Source organism: Liolophura sinensis, chromosome 8, assembly GCF_032854445.1.
Source record: "Liolophura sinensis isolate JHLJ2023 chromosome 8, CUHK_Ljap_v2, whole genome shotgun sequence".
NCBI classification, from domain to species: domain Eukaryota; kingdom Metazoa; phylum Mollusca; class Polyplacophora; order Chitonida; family Chitonidae; genus Liolophura; species Liolophura sinensis.
This window is the reverse complement of record NC_088302.1, coordinates 57,936,648-57,956,685: the sequence shown is the minus strand read 5'-3', so window position 1 is coordinate 57,956,685 and position 20,038 is coordinate 57,936,648. Positions and strand designations below refer to the sequence as shown.

The following is a 20,038-nucleotide window of genomic DNA, read 5'->3' as shown; positions in this document are numbered from 1 at the left end:
TCATCCACATGCCCCCACATACACTGTACCTGTGCAGCTCATCCACATGCCCCCACATACACTGTACCTGTGCAGCTCATCCAAATGCCCCCACATACACTGTACCTGTGCAGCTCATCCACATGTCCCACATACACTGTACCTGTGCAGCTCATCCACATGCCTCCACATACACTGTACCTGTGCAGCTCATCCACATGCCCCCACATACACTGTACCTGTGCAGCTCATCCACATGCCCCCACATACACTGTACCTGTGCAGCTCATCCACATGCCCCACATACACTGTACCTGTGCAGCTCATCCACATGCCCCCACATACACTGTACCTGTGCAGCTCATCAACATGCCCCCACATACACTGTACCTGTGCAGCTCATCCACATGCCCCCGCATACACTGTACCTGTGCAGCTCATCAACATGCCCCCACATACAATGTACCTGTGCAGCTCATCCACATGCCCCACATACACTGTACCTGTGCAGCTCATCCACATGCCCCCGCATACACTGTACCTGTCTATATGCAGATGGTAAAGGATAATGTCTGGGCACTATCCATCTATCTGCAGACAGTAGAGGTGATTGTCTCGGCATCCGATCACAATGATGTCATCTAACACGACAGGGGAGGAGAACACCTGGCCATTGAGCTGATGACAGGCGATCACATGACCTGTCTGACAACCAATCATAGTCAAGCAGCCAGTGGTGTTAGGGACAACTATGATTTGCTCTACAATATGGTCAGTCGACAGACACCTGCCAGAAGCAGGAGGAATAAAGCTCTGGCCTGACATACACGAATCACAGATACTAAACAGATTCGAATGTTTGGCAAATCTAAGAGCTGGAGAAGTGTCTGAGGCTGATACCATCAAGGCAGGTACAGTGTATTCTTTTCCACTGGCACTAATAATTTTCTCAACTACACCAGTGTTATTTTCCTTATCACAAAAACTGATCATACTTCCATCTGTGCCACATTTTTTTCCCTTACCTCCAGTCACTCTACCATTATATCCAGCAACTGCTGTAATGCCACAAGTAACAGGCTTGTCACTCTGTATCACAAAGGGTGTGGCATATACTGCCCCACCCAAATAGGCCTGACACAGAAGTTCACCTGTACATGACAAGGTGTATACATGTCCATCGTGAGAGCCAATCACTACAGCCCACACGTCTTCAGAGCCAATCACATCCTTCCCTAAATCCTGGGAACCAATCACATCTGCCTGCACATCCTGATGACCAATCACATCTGCCTGCACATCTTGCGAACCAATCACATCTGGCTTCACATTCAGAGAACCAATCTCATCTGTCTGCACATCCTGAAAACCAATCCCATCTGCCTGCACATCCCGAGAACCAATCACATCTGCCTGCACATCCTGAGAACCAATCTCATCTGTCTGCACATCCTGAGAACCAATCACATCTGCTGGTGCATTCTGAGAAACAATTACTTCTGCTAGTACATCCTGAGAACCAATCACATCTGTCTGCACATCCTGAGAACCAATCACATCTGCCAGTGCATTCTGAGAAATAATTACTTCTGCTAGTTCGTCCTGAGAACCAATCACACCTATCTGCACATCCTGAGAACCAATCACATCTGCCTGCACATCCTGAGAACAAATCACATCTGTCTGCACATCCATTAATGTCCCATGTAGACCTCTGTTGACTTGGCATAATGTTGGAGAAGAGAAAATGGGTGCACTTGTAAGAAACGTCCACAACTGAAAATACAGTGACATGAGCTATTGAAAAAAGATACCACATTTCCATGGCCCTTGATTGGGCTGTTATCATCACAGCTACCCCCAGGCTCTGTTCCGTGTCCTCCCACCATAATCATCATAGCTAATCAAGCTTTCATGGCACTTGATTATCATCATACCCCATCTCCATGGTCGTATAAGTGAAATATACATGAGTACGGCATACAAACAACAATCAAAAAAATCAATTATACCTAATCACACTTCCAAGGTACTAGTTTGGTTTGTTATCATTGTACCTAATCACACTTCCATGGCATTTGTTTGGTTTGTTATCACCATGGCTAATCACACTTCCATGGCATTTGTTTGGTTTGTTATCACCATGGCTAATCACACTTCTATAGCACTTGTTTGGTTTGTCATCGTCACACCTAATCACACTTCCATGGCACTTTCTGGATCAAACTTTAACCACCATTGAAAAATGAAGATATCTGTGGACCAAAATTCAGTTTATTTACAACTATTTTCAAAACTAACAAAACAGTTGAACTTACCAATTCACCTTGGTGACTGAGAAAGTAAACCTTGCCATCAACAGACCCAAAACAGACTCCACAAGGACACGTTATAGGGGATGAGAACACCGGCTTAGTACACTGGAACTGCCAGAGCAGGACTCCGGTATCCTGTCAAAATCAGATAATACATCAAATGTACACTGTCTCCCAAACAGACAAAGGTTATAGAAAAGCAAACTGGACAACTGCAGAGAAAAGCAGACTGAACTACAGTAGAGAAAAGCAAACTGGACTACAGTAGAGAAAAGCAGACTGGACTACAGTAGAGAAAAGCAAACTGGACTACAGTAGAGAAAAGCAAACTGAACTACAGTAGAGAAAAGCAAACTGGACAACTGCAGAGAAAAGCAGACTGAACTACAGTAGAGAAAAGCAAACTGGACTACAGTCTAGAAAAGCAGATTGGACTACTGCAGAGAAAAGCAGACTGAACTACAGTAGAGAAAAGCAAACTGGACTACAGTAGAGAAAAGCAAACTAGACTACAGTAGAGAAAAGCAGACTGGACTACAGTAGAGAAAGGCAGTCTGAACTACAGAAGAGAAAAGCAGACTGGGCAACAGTAGAGATAAGCAGACTGAATTACAGTAGAGAAAAGCAAACTGGACTACTGTAGAGAAAAGCAAACTGGACTACTGTAGAGAAAACCAGACTGAACTACGGTAGAGAAAAGCAGTCTGAACTACAGAAGAGAAAAGCAGACTGGACTACAGTAGAGAAAAGCAGACTGGACTACAGTAGAGAAAAGCAGACTGGACTACAGTACAGAAAAGCAGACTGGACTACAGTACAGAAAAGCAGACTGAACTACAGTAGAGAAAAGCAGACTGGACTACAGTAGAGAAAAGCAAACTGGACTACAGTAGAGAAAAGCAGACTGGACTACAGTAGAGAAAAGCAGACTGAACTACAGTAGAGAAAAGCAGACTGGACTACAGTAGAGAAAAGCAAACTGGACTACAGTAGAGAAAAGCAAACTGAACTACAGTAGAGAAAAGCAAACTGGACAACTGCAGAGAAAAGCAGACTGAACTACAGTAGAGAAAAACAAACTGGACTACAGTAGAATATTGACACAAATGATTTTAAGAATAAGTCTGTTTCACTTTCACCTTCTCACAATCTAAGGTATGGTGAGGTCAACTACCAAATAAACTGAACAAAAGTCTTACAGGTGTCAACATCCACTGTGGTGTGGTCAACTACCAAGCCAACCAAACCAAACCAGACTGAATTACAGTAGAGAAAAGAATACTGGACTACAGTAGAGAAAAGCAAACTGGACTACTGTAGAGAAAAGCAAACTGGACTACAGTAGAGAAAAGCAAACTGGACTACTGTAGAGAAAAACAGACTGAACTACAGTAGAGAAAAGCAGACTGAACTACAGTAGAGAAAAGCAGACTGGACTACAGTAGAGAAAAGCAAACTGGACTACTGTAGAGAAAAACAAACTGAACTACAGTAGAGAAAAGCAGACTGAACTACAGTAGAGAAAAGCAGACTGGACTACAGAAGAGAAAAGCAGACTGGACTACAGTAGAGAAAAGCAGACTGGACTAAAGCAGACTGGACTACAGTAGAGAAAAGCAGACTGGACTACAGTAGAATATTGACACAAATGAGCTTAAGAATAAGTCTGTTTCACTTTCACCTTCTCACAATCTAAGGTATGGTGAGGTCAACTACCCAATAAACTGAACAAAAGTCTTACAGGTGTCAACATCCACTGTGGTGTGGTCAACTACCAAGCCAACCAAACAAAAGTGATCATTTTACTTGTATTGTTATCACAAATTTTATTTCTGCTCCATGAACGTGAAGCAGACTCAAAGATTCCCAACGAGAGCTCAAACTGGCGATTTTCTCAATGGCATGTAAAGTTAGATAACTCACTGGCTCTGCCGCCAGAACAGTTCCTGCCAGGCTTGCTGCAATCACCTGATAAGGGTCAGAAGAAAGGGTAGGGGAGGAGAAAACACTCCCCCCACCCACTGGGCACTTCCACACACACTGACGCTGCTGAAATGGAAGCAGTACTTATGGGTTTAATCAGGTATTTTAACCCACAGCACCCACAAATACTTTATTTGTATAGTTCACAGGTAAGACCTAACAGTCATAGGAAACACCACAAAGCCTGGGAGTAGCCATCCCACCTTGTCACGTACCTAATAATTCTCTGGGTGAAAGACTCCAGGATGACCAGACATACTTTGACTGACCATGATATCCAAATCTCATTTCTCAAGCCATTGTAAACTACAAAATGACCTCCTAGCCAGCCAGGTTTTCACTATTCTAAATGGATGCCACACAATAACGAGTAGGCCCTACAAGTTCAACCAGCATCTACATTGCCACAGGTTTGTGAAAGGCTGAACTATCCCCTTTGTCAGCAGAAAGCAATTATCTGAGTTTAATATTTTAAGGTAAAGGCAGCTCTAAAATGAAGTATACATAAGATGAAAGACCATTAAAAACTGTCCAGGAAAATAGTTGAATTTATTTTATTGGGATTTTTTCTAACGGTGTATAACATCCCTTTCCACAGCTAAAAGCAATTAATTTACAGATTTTAATGTAAGTACATACATTTCATTGTGTACACAATTGTATCTATTTTAAACATCCCATATAATGAGCTAGAGACCTACTTCAGGACTGAGAGCATAAAGATGCTGATCATGTGACCCTATGAAGACTAAAGATGATTGGACATCTGCCACCGGTGAACTTTTGACCTCTCCTCCAGTTTTGAATTTGAAATGAACATCACCATCTTTGATATGCAGAAAATAAACACAATGGTCATAGCAACCTGGAGTAGAAGGGAGATAAAACAATATTTTTTTATTATTGCACACAGCACCCATACTGGGGACCAAATTTCTGAACAGGTGCACATGACAACTTTTAGGTTCAATGACACCAAACTTTTAACATAACACAAATCAATCCATCTGTTCATTAAATATACAGTGCTATATTTATATTATGTAAACTCAAAATATAAAATATAATGTACAAATATACTTAGTACAGTCAACTTTTAACACCAGATGGACATTTACATAACCCTATAGGTCCCATAAATATAATTAGTGCAATCTATTATGAAATTTAATGTGCAGTTGCTGGTGTGTAAAATCAGCAAATTGTGCATTTAACACCTACACACCACTTTTTATACTGAATGTACACTGAGATTTTATCAATTAAAATTCCTGCAAAATTTTACATGCAAATAAAACCCTTCTTACTAAACCAATAGCTACAAACCATCACACCCGGAAACCAGAATGTAGAAAACCAGGACATCTGGAAACCAGTATTTTACAAACCATAACATGTCAGAACATCATGTTCAGCTATCTTCAGCTAACCATGACATTGAGATACTCACCCACACCAGAGATGTCCAGCTCACCATGACATTGAGATACTCACCCACACCAGAGATGTCCAGCTCACCATGACATTGAGATACTCACCCACACCAGAGATGTCCAGCTCACCATGACATTGAGATACTCACCCACAACAGAGATGTTCAGCTCACCATGACATTGAGATACTCACCCACACCAGAGATGTTCAGCTCACCATGACATTGAGATACTCACCCACAACAGAGATGTCCAGCTCACCATGACATTGGGATACTCACCCACACCATAGATGTTCAGCTCACCATGACATTGAGATACTCACCCACAACAGAGATGTTCAGCTCACCATGACATTGAGATACTCACCCACACCAGAGATGTTCAGCTCACCATGACATTGAGATACTCACCCACAACAGAGATGTTCAGCTCACCATGACATTGAGATACTCACCCACACCAGAGATGTCCAGCTCACCGTGACATTGAGATACTCACCCACAACAGAGATGTTCAGCTAACCATGACATTGAGATACTCACCCACACCAGAGATATCAAGCTCACCATGACATTGAGATACTCACCCACAACAGAGATGTTCAGCTCACCATGACATTGAGATACTCAACCACAACAGAGATGTTCAGCTAACCATGACAATGGGAAACTCACAAAACCAGAGATGTTCAGCTCACCATGACATTGGGATACTCACCCACAACAGAGATGTTCAGCTAACCATGACAATGGGAAACTCACCCAAACCAGAGATGGTCAGCTCACCATGACATTGAGATACTCACCCACAACAGAGATGTTCAGCTAACCATGACATTGGGAAACTCACCCACACCAGAGATGTTCAGCTCACCATGACATTGAGATACTCACCCACAACAGAGATGTTCAGCTAACCATGGCATTGGGAAACTCACCCAAACCAGAGATGTTCAGCTTACCATGACATTGGGATACTCACCAACAACAAAGATGTTCAGCTAACCATGACATTGGGAAACTCACCCACAACAACAAACTTTCCACAGGTCGTAAGACAAGCGGAGGACTCAGTGCGATCTCCTAGCTTTCTCTCCCATACTGCTTTGCCAGTTGCCATGGAAACAGCAGAAAACAGATGAGAATGTGAGCCAATGAAGACCATGTCTTGCGCCCTTGCACTGAAAAAAAGTTCACTGATTTATCATATTACATGTCATAAATTTAGAGCTGTAATTACTGTATATGTGAAGCCAAATAAAAAATGCTAACAAAGTATATTTGACTTGTAAGATAAAAGTCTATTATTAAACACACTACACAAAAGTTTTTAGAACACAGTTGAATCACTGGATTCCAGAGGGGCCTTTTCTGACCATACGATGAGGACTAATGACAAATCAGGTTTTGTCATGTAATACACAAACTGATAGATACCTGTAATCAAAGTGCCTCTGCACATGGACGTATACGCAGGTGTACGGAGCTATGAATTCTGTACATGGACCTATAAACAAGTGTACACAGCCATGAATACTGCACACGGACGTATACACAAGTGTACAGAGCTATGAATACTGCACATGGACGCATACACAAGTGTACAGAGCTATGAATACTGCACCTGGACCTATAAACAAGTGTACAGAGCTATGAATACTGCACATGGACATATACACAAGTGTACAGAGCTATGAATACTGCACCTGGACCTATAAACAAGTGTACAGAGCTATGAATACTGCACATGAACGTCTACACAAGTGTACAGAGCTATGAATTCTGCACCTGGACGTATACACAAGTGTACAGAGCTATGCATTCTGCACATGGGCCTATACACAAGTGTACACAGCTATGAATTCTCCACATGAAGGTCTACACAAGTGTACAGAGCTATGAATACTGCACATGGACCTATAAACAAGTGTACACAGCTATGAATACTGCACATGGACGTATACACAAGTGTACGGAGCTATGAATTCAGCACATGGACCTATAAACAAGTGTACACAGCTATGAATACTGCACACGGACGTATACACAAGTATACACAGCTATGAATTCTCCACATGAAGGTCTACACAAGTGTACAGAGCTATGAATTCTGCACCTGGACCTATAAACAAGTGTACAGAGCTATGAATACTGCACATGGACATATACACAAGTGTACACAGCTATGAATTCAGCACATGGACGTATACACAAGTGTACACAGCCATGAATACTGCACATGGACCTATACACAAGTGTACAGAGCTATGAATACTGCACATGGACGTATACACAAGTGTACAGAGCTATGAATTCTGCACCTGGACCTATAAACAAGTGTACACAGCTATGAATTCTGTACATGGACCTATAAACAAGTGTACACAGCTATGAATACTGCACACGGACGTATACACAAGTGTACAGAGCTATGAATACTGCACATGGACGCATACACAAGTGTACAGAGCTATGAATACTGCACCTGGACCTATAAACAAGTGTACAGAGCTATGAATACTGCACATGAACGTCTACACAAGTGTACAGAGCTATGAATTCTGCACCTGGACGAATACACAAGTGTACAGAGCTATGCATTCTGCACATGGGCCTATACACAAGTGTACACAGCTATGAATTCTCCACATGAAGGTCTACACAAGTGTACAGAGCTATGAATACTGCACATGGACCTATAAACAAGTGTACACAGCTATGAATACTGCACATGGACGCATACACAAGTGTACGGAGCTATGAATTCAGCACATGGACCTATAAACAAGTGTACAGAGCTATGAATACTGCACATGGACATATACACAAGTGTACACAGCTATGAATTCAGCACATGGACGTATACACAAGTGTACACAGCCATGAATACTGCACATGGACCTATACACAAGTGTACAGAGCTATGAATACTGCACATGGACATATACACAAGTGTACACAGCTATGAATTCAGCACATGGACGTATACACAAGTGTACACAGCCATGAATACTGTACATGGACCTATACACAAGTGTACAGAGCTATGAATACTGCACACGGACGTATACACAAGTGTACACAGCTATGAATACTGCACATGGACATATACACAAGTGTACAGAGCTATGAATACTGCACATGGACCTATAAACAAGTGTACAGAGCTATGAATACTGCACATGGACCTATAAACAAGTGTACACAGCTATGAATTCAGCACATGGACGTATACACAAGTGTACACAGCTATGAATTCTGTACATGGACCTATACACAAGTGTACAGAGCTATGAATACTGCACATGGACCTATAAACAAGTGTACACAGCTATGAATACTGCACACGGACGTATACACAAGTGTACAGAGCTATGAATAATGAACCTGGACGTATACACAAGTGTACGGAGCTATGAATTCTGCACCTGGACCTATAAACAAGTGTACACAGCTATGAATACTGCACACGGACGTATACACAAGTGTACACAGCTATGAATACTGCACATGGGCCTATACACAAGTATACACAGCTATGAATTCTCCACATGAAGGTCTACACAAGTGTACACAGCTATGAATACTGCACATGGACCTATAAACAAGTGTACACAGCTATGAATACTGCACCTGGACATATACACAAGTGTACGGAGCTATGAATTCAGCACATGGACCTATAAACAAGTGTACACAGCTATGAATACTGCACATGGACATATACACAAGTGTACACAGCTATGAATACTGCACATGGACATATACACAAGTGTACAGAGCTATGAATACTGCACATGGACCTATAAACAAGTGTACAGAGCTATGAATACTGCACACGGACGTATACACAAGTGTACAGAGCTATGAATACTGCACATGGATGTATACACAAGTGTACAGAGCTATGAATACTGCACATGGACGCATACACAAGTGTACAGAGCTATGAATTCTGCACCTGGACCTATAAACAAGTGTACAGAGCTATGAATACTGCACATGGACCTATAAACAAGTGTACAGAGCTATGAATACTGCACACAGACGTCTACACAAGTGTACAGAACTATGAATTCTGCACCTGGACGTATACACAAGTGTACAGAGCTATGAATACTGCACATGGACGTATACACAAGCGTACACAGCTATGAATTCTCCACATGAACGTCTACACAAGTGTACAGAGCTATGAATTCTGCACATGGACGTATACACAAGTGTACAGAGCTATGAATTCTGCACCTGGACGTATACACAAGTGTACAGAGCTATGAATACTGCATCTGGACGTATACACAAGTGTACAGAGCTATGAATTCTGCACATGGACCTATAAACAAGTGTACAGAGCTATGAATACTGCACACAGACGTATACACAAGTGTACAGAGCTATGAATTCTGCACCTGGACGTATACACAAGTGTACAGAGCTATGAATTCTGCACCTGGACGTATACACAAGTGTACAGAGCTATGAATACTGCACCTGGACGTATACACAAGTGTACAAAGCTATGAATTCTGCACATGGACCTATAAACAAGTGTACAGAGCTATGAATACTGCACATGGACATATAGCACAAGTGTACACAGCTATGAATTCAGCACATGGACGTATACACAAGTGTACAGAGCTATGAATACTGCACACGGACATATACACAAGTGTACAGAGCTATGAATACTGCACATGGACGTATACACAAGTGTACAGAGCTATGAATACTGCACATGGACGTATACACAAGTGTACAGAGCTATGAATACTGCACATGAACGTCTACACAAGTGTACAGAGCTATGAATACTGCACATGGACGTATACACAAGTGTACACAGCCATGAATTCTGCACCTGGACGTATACACAAGTGTACAGAGCTATGAATTCTCCACATGAACGTATACACAAGTGTACAGAGCTATGAATACTGCACCTGGACGTATACACAAGTGTACAGAGCTATGAATTCTGCACATGGACCTATAAACAAGTGTACAGAGCTATGAATACTGCACACAGACGTATACACAAGTGTACAGAGCTATGAATTCTGCACCTGGACGTATACACAAGTGTACAGAGCTATGAATTCTGCACCTGGACGTATACACAAGTGTACAGAGCTATGAATACTGCACATGGACCTATAAACAAGTGTACAGAGCTATGAATACTGCACACAGACGTATACACAAGTGTACAAAGCTATGAATTCTGCACCTGGACGTATACACAAGTGTACACAGCTATGAATTCTCCACATGAACGTCTACACAAGTGTACAGAGCTATGAATACTGCACATGGACGTATACACAAGCGTACACAGCTATGAATTCTCCACATGAACGTCTACACAAGTGTACAGAGCTATGAATACTGCACATGGACATATACACAAGTGTACAGAGCTATGAATACTGCACCTGGACGTATACACAAGTGTACAGAGCTATGAATACTGAACATGGACGTATACACAAGTGTACAAAGCTATGAATTCTGCACATGGACCTATAAACAAGTGTACAGAGCTATGAATACTGCACATGGACATATACACAAGTGTACACAGCTATGAATTCAGCACATGGACGTATACACAAGTGTACAGAGCTATGAATACTGCACACGGACATATACACAAGTGTACAGAGCTATGAATACTGCACATGGACGTATACACAAGTGTACAGAGCTATGAATACTGCACATGGACGTATACACAAGTGTACAGAGCTATGAATACTGCACATGAACGTCTACACAAGTGTACAGAGCTATGAATACTGCACATGGACGTATACACAAGTGTACACAGCCATGAATTCTGCACCTGGACGTATACACAAGTGTACAGAGCTATGAATTCTCCACATGAACGTATACACAAGTGTACAGAGCTATGAATACTGCACCTGGACGTATACACAAGTGTACAGAGCTATGAATTCTGCACATGGACCTATAAACAAGTGTACAGAGCTATGAATTCTGCACCTGGACGTATACACAAGTGTACAGAGCTATGAATTCTGCACCTGGACGTATACACAAGTGTACAGAGCTATGAATACTGCACATGGACCTATAAACAAGTGTACAGAGCTATGAATTCTGCACATGGACCTATAAACAAGTGTACAGAGCTATGAATTCTGCACCTGGACGTATACACAAGTGTACAGAGCTATGAATTCTGCACCTGGACGTATACACAAGTGTACAGAGCTATGAATACTGCACATGGACCTATAAACAAGTGTACAGAGCTATGAATTCTGCACCTGGACGTATACACAAGTGTACAGAGCTATGAATTCTGCACCTGGACGTATACACAAGTGTACACAGCTATGAATTCTCCACATGAACGTCTACACAAGTGTACAGAGCTATGAATACTGCACATGGACGTATACACAAGCGTACACAGCTATGAATTCTCCACATGAACGTCTACACAAGTGTACAGAGCTATGAATACTGCACATGGACATATACACAAGTGTACAGAGCTATGAATACTGCACCTGGACGTATACACAAGTGTACAAAGCTATGAATTCTCCACATGAAGGTCTACACAAGTGTACAGAGCTATGAATACTGAACATGGACGTATACACAAGTGTACACAGCTATGAATTCTCCACATGAAGGTCTACACAAGTGTACAGAGCTATGAATTCTGCACCTGGACCTATAAACAAGTGTACACAGCTATGAATACTGCACACAGACGTATACACAAGCGTACAGAGCTATGAATTCAGCACATGGACGTATACACAAGTTTTCAGAGCTATGAAAACATTTATCGAATGAATCCATTTCAAGAAATTATACAGATAGGTCATGACTTAAACACAAAGTTCCCACAAGGATTTCATTCAAATGGAAAAACTCCAGTCAAAAACATCAATTGGTTTACTGAGATATTGTTTAATGGTCTTTCATCTGATATACTTCCTTTCAGTGTTTCCTGGCAGTTAACTACAAATGTGAAGTTATAATTCTATTTATGCATTATTCAACAAATCTTTAAATAATATGTCTGGTTTGGTGTGCTTTCAAATATGAGACTGGAATCAAACATTGCTAAGGCCACAAAACTGAAAATTGTTTAATGCCTATGATGTCACATCTACAAGTGACAAAGTAAAGCTGACCAGAAGTTATTAAAGTATAGCTGACTGAGAACATACAGTGTAAATTTAGTGAGGAGCAACAGGAGTCCTACCTGCAAACTGCCACCAGAGGAGATGCATCAATACACTTTCCCGCGTTGTACCTCCATACCTCTCTTACAGTAAAAGCTGAGGATGTGTCCTCACGATCACCGACTCTACATTTACATTCAGCACACACTGCTGACACAGGATGGTTCGTGAGAGTTGAAGCCTGCCCCTGTTTACGGGGGATTCTGGCTGATTCACCTCTCTTAACACATTTGTCATAACTGTTTTTGTTCATATGATAGAAAATTCTTGACCCTCTACTCACAGACATGGTTACCTCCCTTCCATCTATCCCCGGCACAACATTATGTTTAAAAACTTTTTCCTTTGTGGTAAAGCGATCTCCCTTCCCTGCTGGCGATCTTCTCTTCCTATTTGTCAGCTGTTCTGATTTAAAAGTAGTTGCCATGGGGACAGATGTAACAGCACCACTGTCATTCCTGTCCATCTTAACAACAAAATCACCTGACAAACTCCCACTGTTCTTTCCACACACACTTTGCTGAGCCATTTTCAAACAATTGTGTACATAATCACAGACACTCTTAAATGTCTCGTGAAGTATCTTGTCCAGGAGAAGGGGATAACTCTGCCTGTAGCATCCTCAACACTTGAAGCCAGGTTAACAGCTTTGAAGGAATTACCACCACTCTCAATGAACTTGTCTGAATCATCCATCATCTTTGACATTTCACAACCTAAATGACCCTGAATAAAATAAATCACTTGGAAATTATTTGATTCTGAAGCTGATTCTGACTCACTGAATTTTAAAACTGATGGCATCTCTCTGCCACTCAGTCTCACACTCCATCCCACAATAAACACACAATCAATGCTTAGAAACAAACCAATCCATCAACTCAGACAACAAGGACATAGTTCAAAGTTCACAAAATAATCATACTCACACACATTCCATATTTGTCCAAAACAAATATGATTCAGAGGCTAATAAATATCATAAAATATTACTTTGGTGGCTGAGGAGTATACGTGCGTTTTGCCAGTAGGACTAAAACCACTCTTCCAAACAAACCTCAAAAAATTTCTATAACTATTGAAGAACTTTATTTAGGCAAAATGTGCAACTTAGTCATAAGCAAATAGTTAGGTGATAGACCATATTCCTATCTCCTAACTGTGCAATGCTTAGAAAAGAGTACAATCACAATATACATTAATTACAATAAACTCAAAGGTGCGTATTTACCTAAAATGGAGTAATAAGTAAGAGTAGCTTTCAAACCTTCCAGTGGAGTTCCAGAAGGTTCCTCACACCAGCCCAGCTCAGGTTCTCGGCACACTCACGGGGAGAATACTCTGTCTGCCTCACCAGCGCTCGCTTATCCACCTTACCTGAAAACATCGTGCAGAACAGTCATTTTCTTATTGTTGAAGATCTCATGTGCTGAATACATCAATGTCCATCATTACACTGACAGCTGCTGGATTACACGTCTAATGTCTACGTCCATATGTGTGGAGAAAAGTGGCCGGGTTTGACAGTGATAGGGAGACAGGAGACAAACACCACTTACATACACACTGTACGTAGGCTGAGACACATTATGTCCGTATAATTACATATGCTCAAGAGATGCAAATGAACACATACTTAATAACCAATGCTCAGACAAAAATATGGTGTGCCTGGGTCAAACATCTTTTCACTTTGTGTATCTTTGTGCACTAAGTATGTTCACACATCCTTGACAAACCATGTTTAGTGAGGGACAGACTGGTTAGTACTTGATGTGCCATGTTTGGTGAGGAACAGGCTGGTTAGTACTTAATGTACTGTGTTTAGTGAGGGGCAGAATTGTTAGTACTTGATGTACCATGTTTAGTGAGGGTCCCACTGGTTAGTACTTGATGTACCATGTTTGGTGAGGGTCCCACTGGTTTAGTGAGGATCCCACTGGTTAGTACTTGATGTGCCAGGTTTAGTGAGGGTCCCACTGGTAAGTACTTGGCGTACCATCTTTAGTGAGGGTCCCACTGGTTTGTACTTGATGTGCCATGTTTAGTGAGGGTCCCACTGGTTAGTACTTGATGTGCCAGGTTTAGTGAGGGTCTCACTGGTAAGTACTTGGCGTACCATCTTTAGTGAGGGTCCCACTGGTTTGTACTTGATGTGCCATGTTTAGTGAGGGTCCCACTGGTTAGTACTTGATGTGCCAGGTTTAGTGAGGGTCCCACTGGTAAGTACTTGGCGTACCATCTTTAGTGAGGGTCCCACTGGTTTGTACTTGATGTGCCATGTTTAGTGAGGGTCCCACTGGTTAGTACTTGACGTACTATGTTTAGTGAGGGTCCCACTGGTTAGTACTTGATGTACCATGTTTAGCGAGGGTCCCACTGGTTTAGTGAGGGTCCCACTGGTAAGTACTTGGCGTACCATCTTTAGTGAGGGTCCCACTGGTTTGTACTTGATGTGCCATCTTTAGTGAGGGTCCCACTGGTTAGTACTTGATGTGCCAGGTTTAGTGAGGGTCCCACTGGTAAGTACTTGGCGTACCATCTTTAGTGAGGGTCCCACTGGTTTGTACTTGATGTACCATGTTTAGTGAGGGTCCCACTGGTTTAGTGAGGGTCCCACTGGTAAGTACTTGGCGTACCATCTTTAGTGAGGGTCCCACTGGTTTGTACTTGATGTGCCATCTTTAGTGAGGGTCCAACTGGTTAGTACTTGATGTGCCAGGTTTAGTGAGGGTCCCACTGGTAAGTACTTGGCGTACCATCTTTAGTGAGGGTCCCACTGGTTTGTACTTGATGTGCCATGTTTAGTGAGGGTCCCACTGGTTAGTACTTGACGTACTATGTTTAGTGAGGGTCCCACTGGTTAGTACTTGATGTACCATGTTTAGTGAGGGTCCCACTGGTTTAGTGAGGGTCCCACTGGTTAGTACTTGATGTACCATGTTTAGTGAGGGTCCCACTAGTTTAGTGAGGGTCCCACTGGTTAGTACTTGATGTGCCATGTTTAGTGAGGGTCCCACTGGTTTGTACTTGATGTGCCATGTTTAGTAAGGGTCCCACTGGTTAGTACTTGATGTACCATGTTTAATGAGGGTCCCACTGGTTAGTACTTGATGTACCATGTTTAGTGAGGGTCCCTCTGGTTTGTACTTAATGTACCATGTATAGCGAGGGCCCCACTTGTTTGTACTTGATGTACCATGTATAGTGAGGGGCAGACTGGTTAGTACTTGATGTACCATGTTTAGTGAGGGGCAGACTGGTTAGTACTTGTACTGTTATTAGTGAGGGGCAGACTGGTTAGTACTTGACGTACCATATTTAGTGAGTGGCAGACTGGTTAGTACTTGATGTATTGTTATTAGTGAGGGGCAGACTGGTTAGTACTTGATGTACCATGTTTAGTGATGGGCAGACTGGTTAGTACTTGATGTATTGTAATTAGTGAGGGGCAGACTGGTTAGTACTTGACGTACCATGTTTAGTGAGGGGCAGACTGGTTAGCAGCCTCACTGTGTCAGGATGATACTGTACAGGTAGACTGGCCTTCACATGTTTCTTAATATAACTGACAAGATCCGCTGGGGATTTATCAGAACTTCCGCCACGTGTACACGTCACAAACAGGAGAAGTCTCCCCTTGTCCAAACTGGCAGCACAAGAGGCCACAACTTCTAGTTCACTTACTACCTGAAACACAGAATATCAGGCCATGACTTCTAGTTCACTTACTACCTGAAACACAGAATATTAGGCCACGACTTCTAGTTCACTTACTACATGTAACACAAAATATCAGGCCATGACTTCTAGTTCACTTACTACGTGAAACACAGAATATCAGGCCAAGACTTCTAGTTCACTTACTACCTGAAACACAGAATATCAGGCCATGACTTCTAGTTCACTTACTATCTGAAACACAGAATATCAGGCCACAACTTCTAGTTCACTTACTACCTGAAACACAGAATATCAGGCCACAACTTCTAGTTCACTTACTACCTGAAACACAGAATATCAGGCCAAGACTTCTAGTTCACTTACCACCTGAAACACAGAATATCAGGCCAAGACTTTTAGTTCACTTACTACCAAAAACACAGAATATCAGGCCACAACTTCTAGTTCACTTATTATCTGAAACACAGAATATCAGGCCACAACTTCTAGTTCACTAACTACATGTAACACAGAATATCAGGCCACGATTTCTAGTTCACTTATTACCTAAAACACAGAATATCAGGCCACGACTTCTAGTTGACTTACTACCTAAAACACAAAATATCAGACCATGACTTCTAGTTCACTTACTACATGTAACACAGAATATCAGGCCAAGACTTCTAGTTCACTTACTACCTGAAACACAGAATATCAGGCCATGACTTCTAGTTCACTTACTACATGTAACACAGAATATTAGGCCACGACTTCTAGTTCACTTACTACATGTAACACACAATATCAGGTCATGGCTTCTAGTTCATTTACTACCTGAAACACAGAATATCAGACCACGACTTCTAGTTCACTTACTACATGTAACACAGAATATCAGGCCAAGACTTCTAGTTCACTTACTACCTAAAACACAGAATATCAGGCCACGACTTCTAGTTGACTTACTACCTAAAACACAAATTATCAGACCACGACTTCTAGTTCACTTACTACATGTAACACAGAATATCAGGCCACAACTTCTAGTTCACTTACTACCTGAAACATAGAATATCAGGTCACGATTTCTAGTTCACATACTACCTAATACACAGAATATCAGGCCACGACTTCTAGTTCACTTACTACATGTAACACAGAATATCAGGCAACGACTTCTAGTTCACTTACTATTTGAAACACAGAATATCAGGCCACAACTTCTAGTTCACTTACTACCTGAAACACAGAATATCAGGCCATGATTTCTAGTTCAATTACTACCTGAAACACAGAATATCAGGCCACGACTTCTAGTTCACTTACTACCTGAAACACAGAATATCAGGCCACAACTTCTAGTTCACTTACTACCTGAAACACAGAATATCAGGCCATGACTTCTAGTTCACTTACCACATGAAACACAGAATATCAGGCCACGGCTTCTAGTTCACTTACCACCTGAAACACAGAATATCAGGCCAAGACTTCTAGTTCACTTACTACCTGAAACACAGAATATCAGGCCACAACTTCTAGTTCACTTACTACCTGAAACACAGAATATCAGGCCAAGACTTTTAGTTCACTTACTACCTAAAACACAGAATATCAGGTCACGGCTTCTAGTTCACTTACTACCTAAAACACAGAATATCAGGCCATGACTTTTAGTTCACTTACTACCAAAAACACAGAATATCAGGCCACAGCTTCTAGTTCACTTATTATCTGAAACACAGAATATCAGGCCACAACTTCTAGTTCACTAACTACATGTAACACAGAATATCAGGCCACGATTTCTAGTTCACTTATTACCTAAAACACAGAATATCAGGCCACGACTTCTAGTTGACTTACTACCTAAAACACAAAATATCAGACCATGACTTCTAGTTCACTTACTACATGTAACACAGAATATCAGGCCAAGACTTCTAGTTCACTTACTACCTGAAACACAGAATATCAGGCCATGACTTCTAGTTCACTTACTACATGTAACACAGAATATTAGGCCACGACTTCTAGTTCACTTACTACATGTAACACACAATATCAGGCCATGGCTTCTAGTTCATTTACTACCTGAAACACAGAATATCAGACCACGACTTCTAGTTCACTTACTACATGTAACACAGAATATCAGGCCAAGACTTCTAGTTCACTTACTACCTAAAACACAGAATATCAGGCCATGACTTTTAGTTCACTTACTACCTAAAACACAGAATATCAGGCCACGGCTTCTAGTTCACTTACTATCTGAAACACAGAATATCAGGCCACAACTTCTAGTTCACTAATTACATGTAACACAGAATATCAGGCCACGATTTCTAGTTCACTTATTACCTGAAACACAGAATATCAGGCCATGGCTTCTAGTTCACTTACTACCTGAAACACAGAATATCAGGCCAAGACTTCTAGTTCACTTACTACCTGAAACACAGAATATCAGGCCACAACTTCTAGTTCACTTACTACCTGAAACACAGAATATCAGGCCATGACTTCTAGTTCTCTTACTACATGTAACACAGAATATCACGCCACGACTTCCAGTTCACTTACCACAAGAAACACAGAATATCAGGCCACAACTTCTAGTTCACTAACTACATGTAACACAGAATATCAGGCCATGACTTCTAGTTCACTTATTACCTAAAACACAGAATATCAGGCCAAGACTTCTAGTTCACTTATTATCTGAAACACAGAATATCAGGCCACGACTTCTAGTTTACTTACTACCTCAAACACAGAATATCAGGGCACGACTTCTAGTTCACTAACTACATGTAACACAGACTATCTTGTCATGCCTTGTTTTTTTTTTATCAAATTATCAAAGTTATTGTCATAAAGAATAAGCTGAAAAAAAAATATGTTTTAACTTCAGAAAAAGAAATGCACACCTGGAGATTGGAAATATTTCACTCTGGGCTTACACCTGGAGATTGGAAATGTTTCACTCTGGGCTTACACCTGGAGATTGGAAATGTTTCACTCTGGGCGTACACCTGGAGATTGGAAATGTTTCACTCTGGGCTTACACCTGGAGATTGGAAATGTTTTACTCTGGGCGTACACCTGGAGATTGGAAATGTTTTACTCTGGGCTTACACCTGGAGATTGGAAATGTTTTACTCTAGTCTTACACCTGGAGACTGGAAATGTTTCACTCTGGGCGTACACCTGGAGATTGGAAATGTTTTACTCTAGTCTTACACCTGGAGATTGGACATGTTTAACTCTGGGCTTACACCTGGAGATTGGAAATGTTTTACTCTTGGCTTACACCTGGAGATTGGAAATGTTTAACTCTGGGCTTACACCTGGAGATTGGAAATGTTTTACTCTTGGCTTACACCTGGAGATTGGAAATGTTTTACTCTGGGCTTACACCT

The 20,038-nt window shown here is 41.5% G+C and overlaps 1 protein-coding gene across 1 annotated transcript in view; it reads right to left on the bottom strand.

Moving 5' to 3' along the window:
* Window positions 1–20,038, bottom strand: part of LOC135473767 (beta-alanine-activating enzyme-like) — a 33,598-nt gene that overhangs the window by 327 nt on the left and 13,233 nt on the right. Inside the window, 9 exon segments of the mRNA XM_064753654.1 lie at window positions 521–1,755; window positions 2,298–2,429; window positions 4,218–4,343; window positions 4,979–5,142; window positions 6,739–6,893; window positions 12,968–13,521; window positions 13,524–13,673; window positions 14,215–14,324; window positions 16,424–16,637. Of these exon segments, the coding sequence (XP_064609724.1) occupies window positions 559–1,755; window positions 2,298–2,429; window positions 4,218–4,343; window positions 4,979–5,142; window positions 6,739–6,893; window positions 12,968–13,521; window positions 13,524–13,673; window positions 14,215–14,324; window positions 16,424–16,637 (2,802 nt within the window). The 3' untranslated portion in view covers window positions 521–558.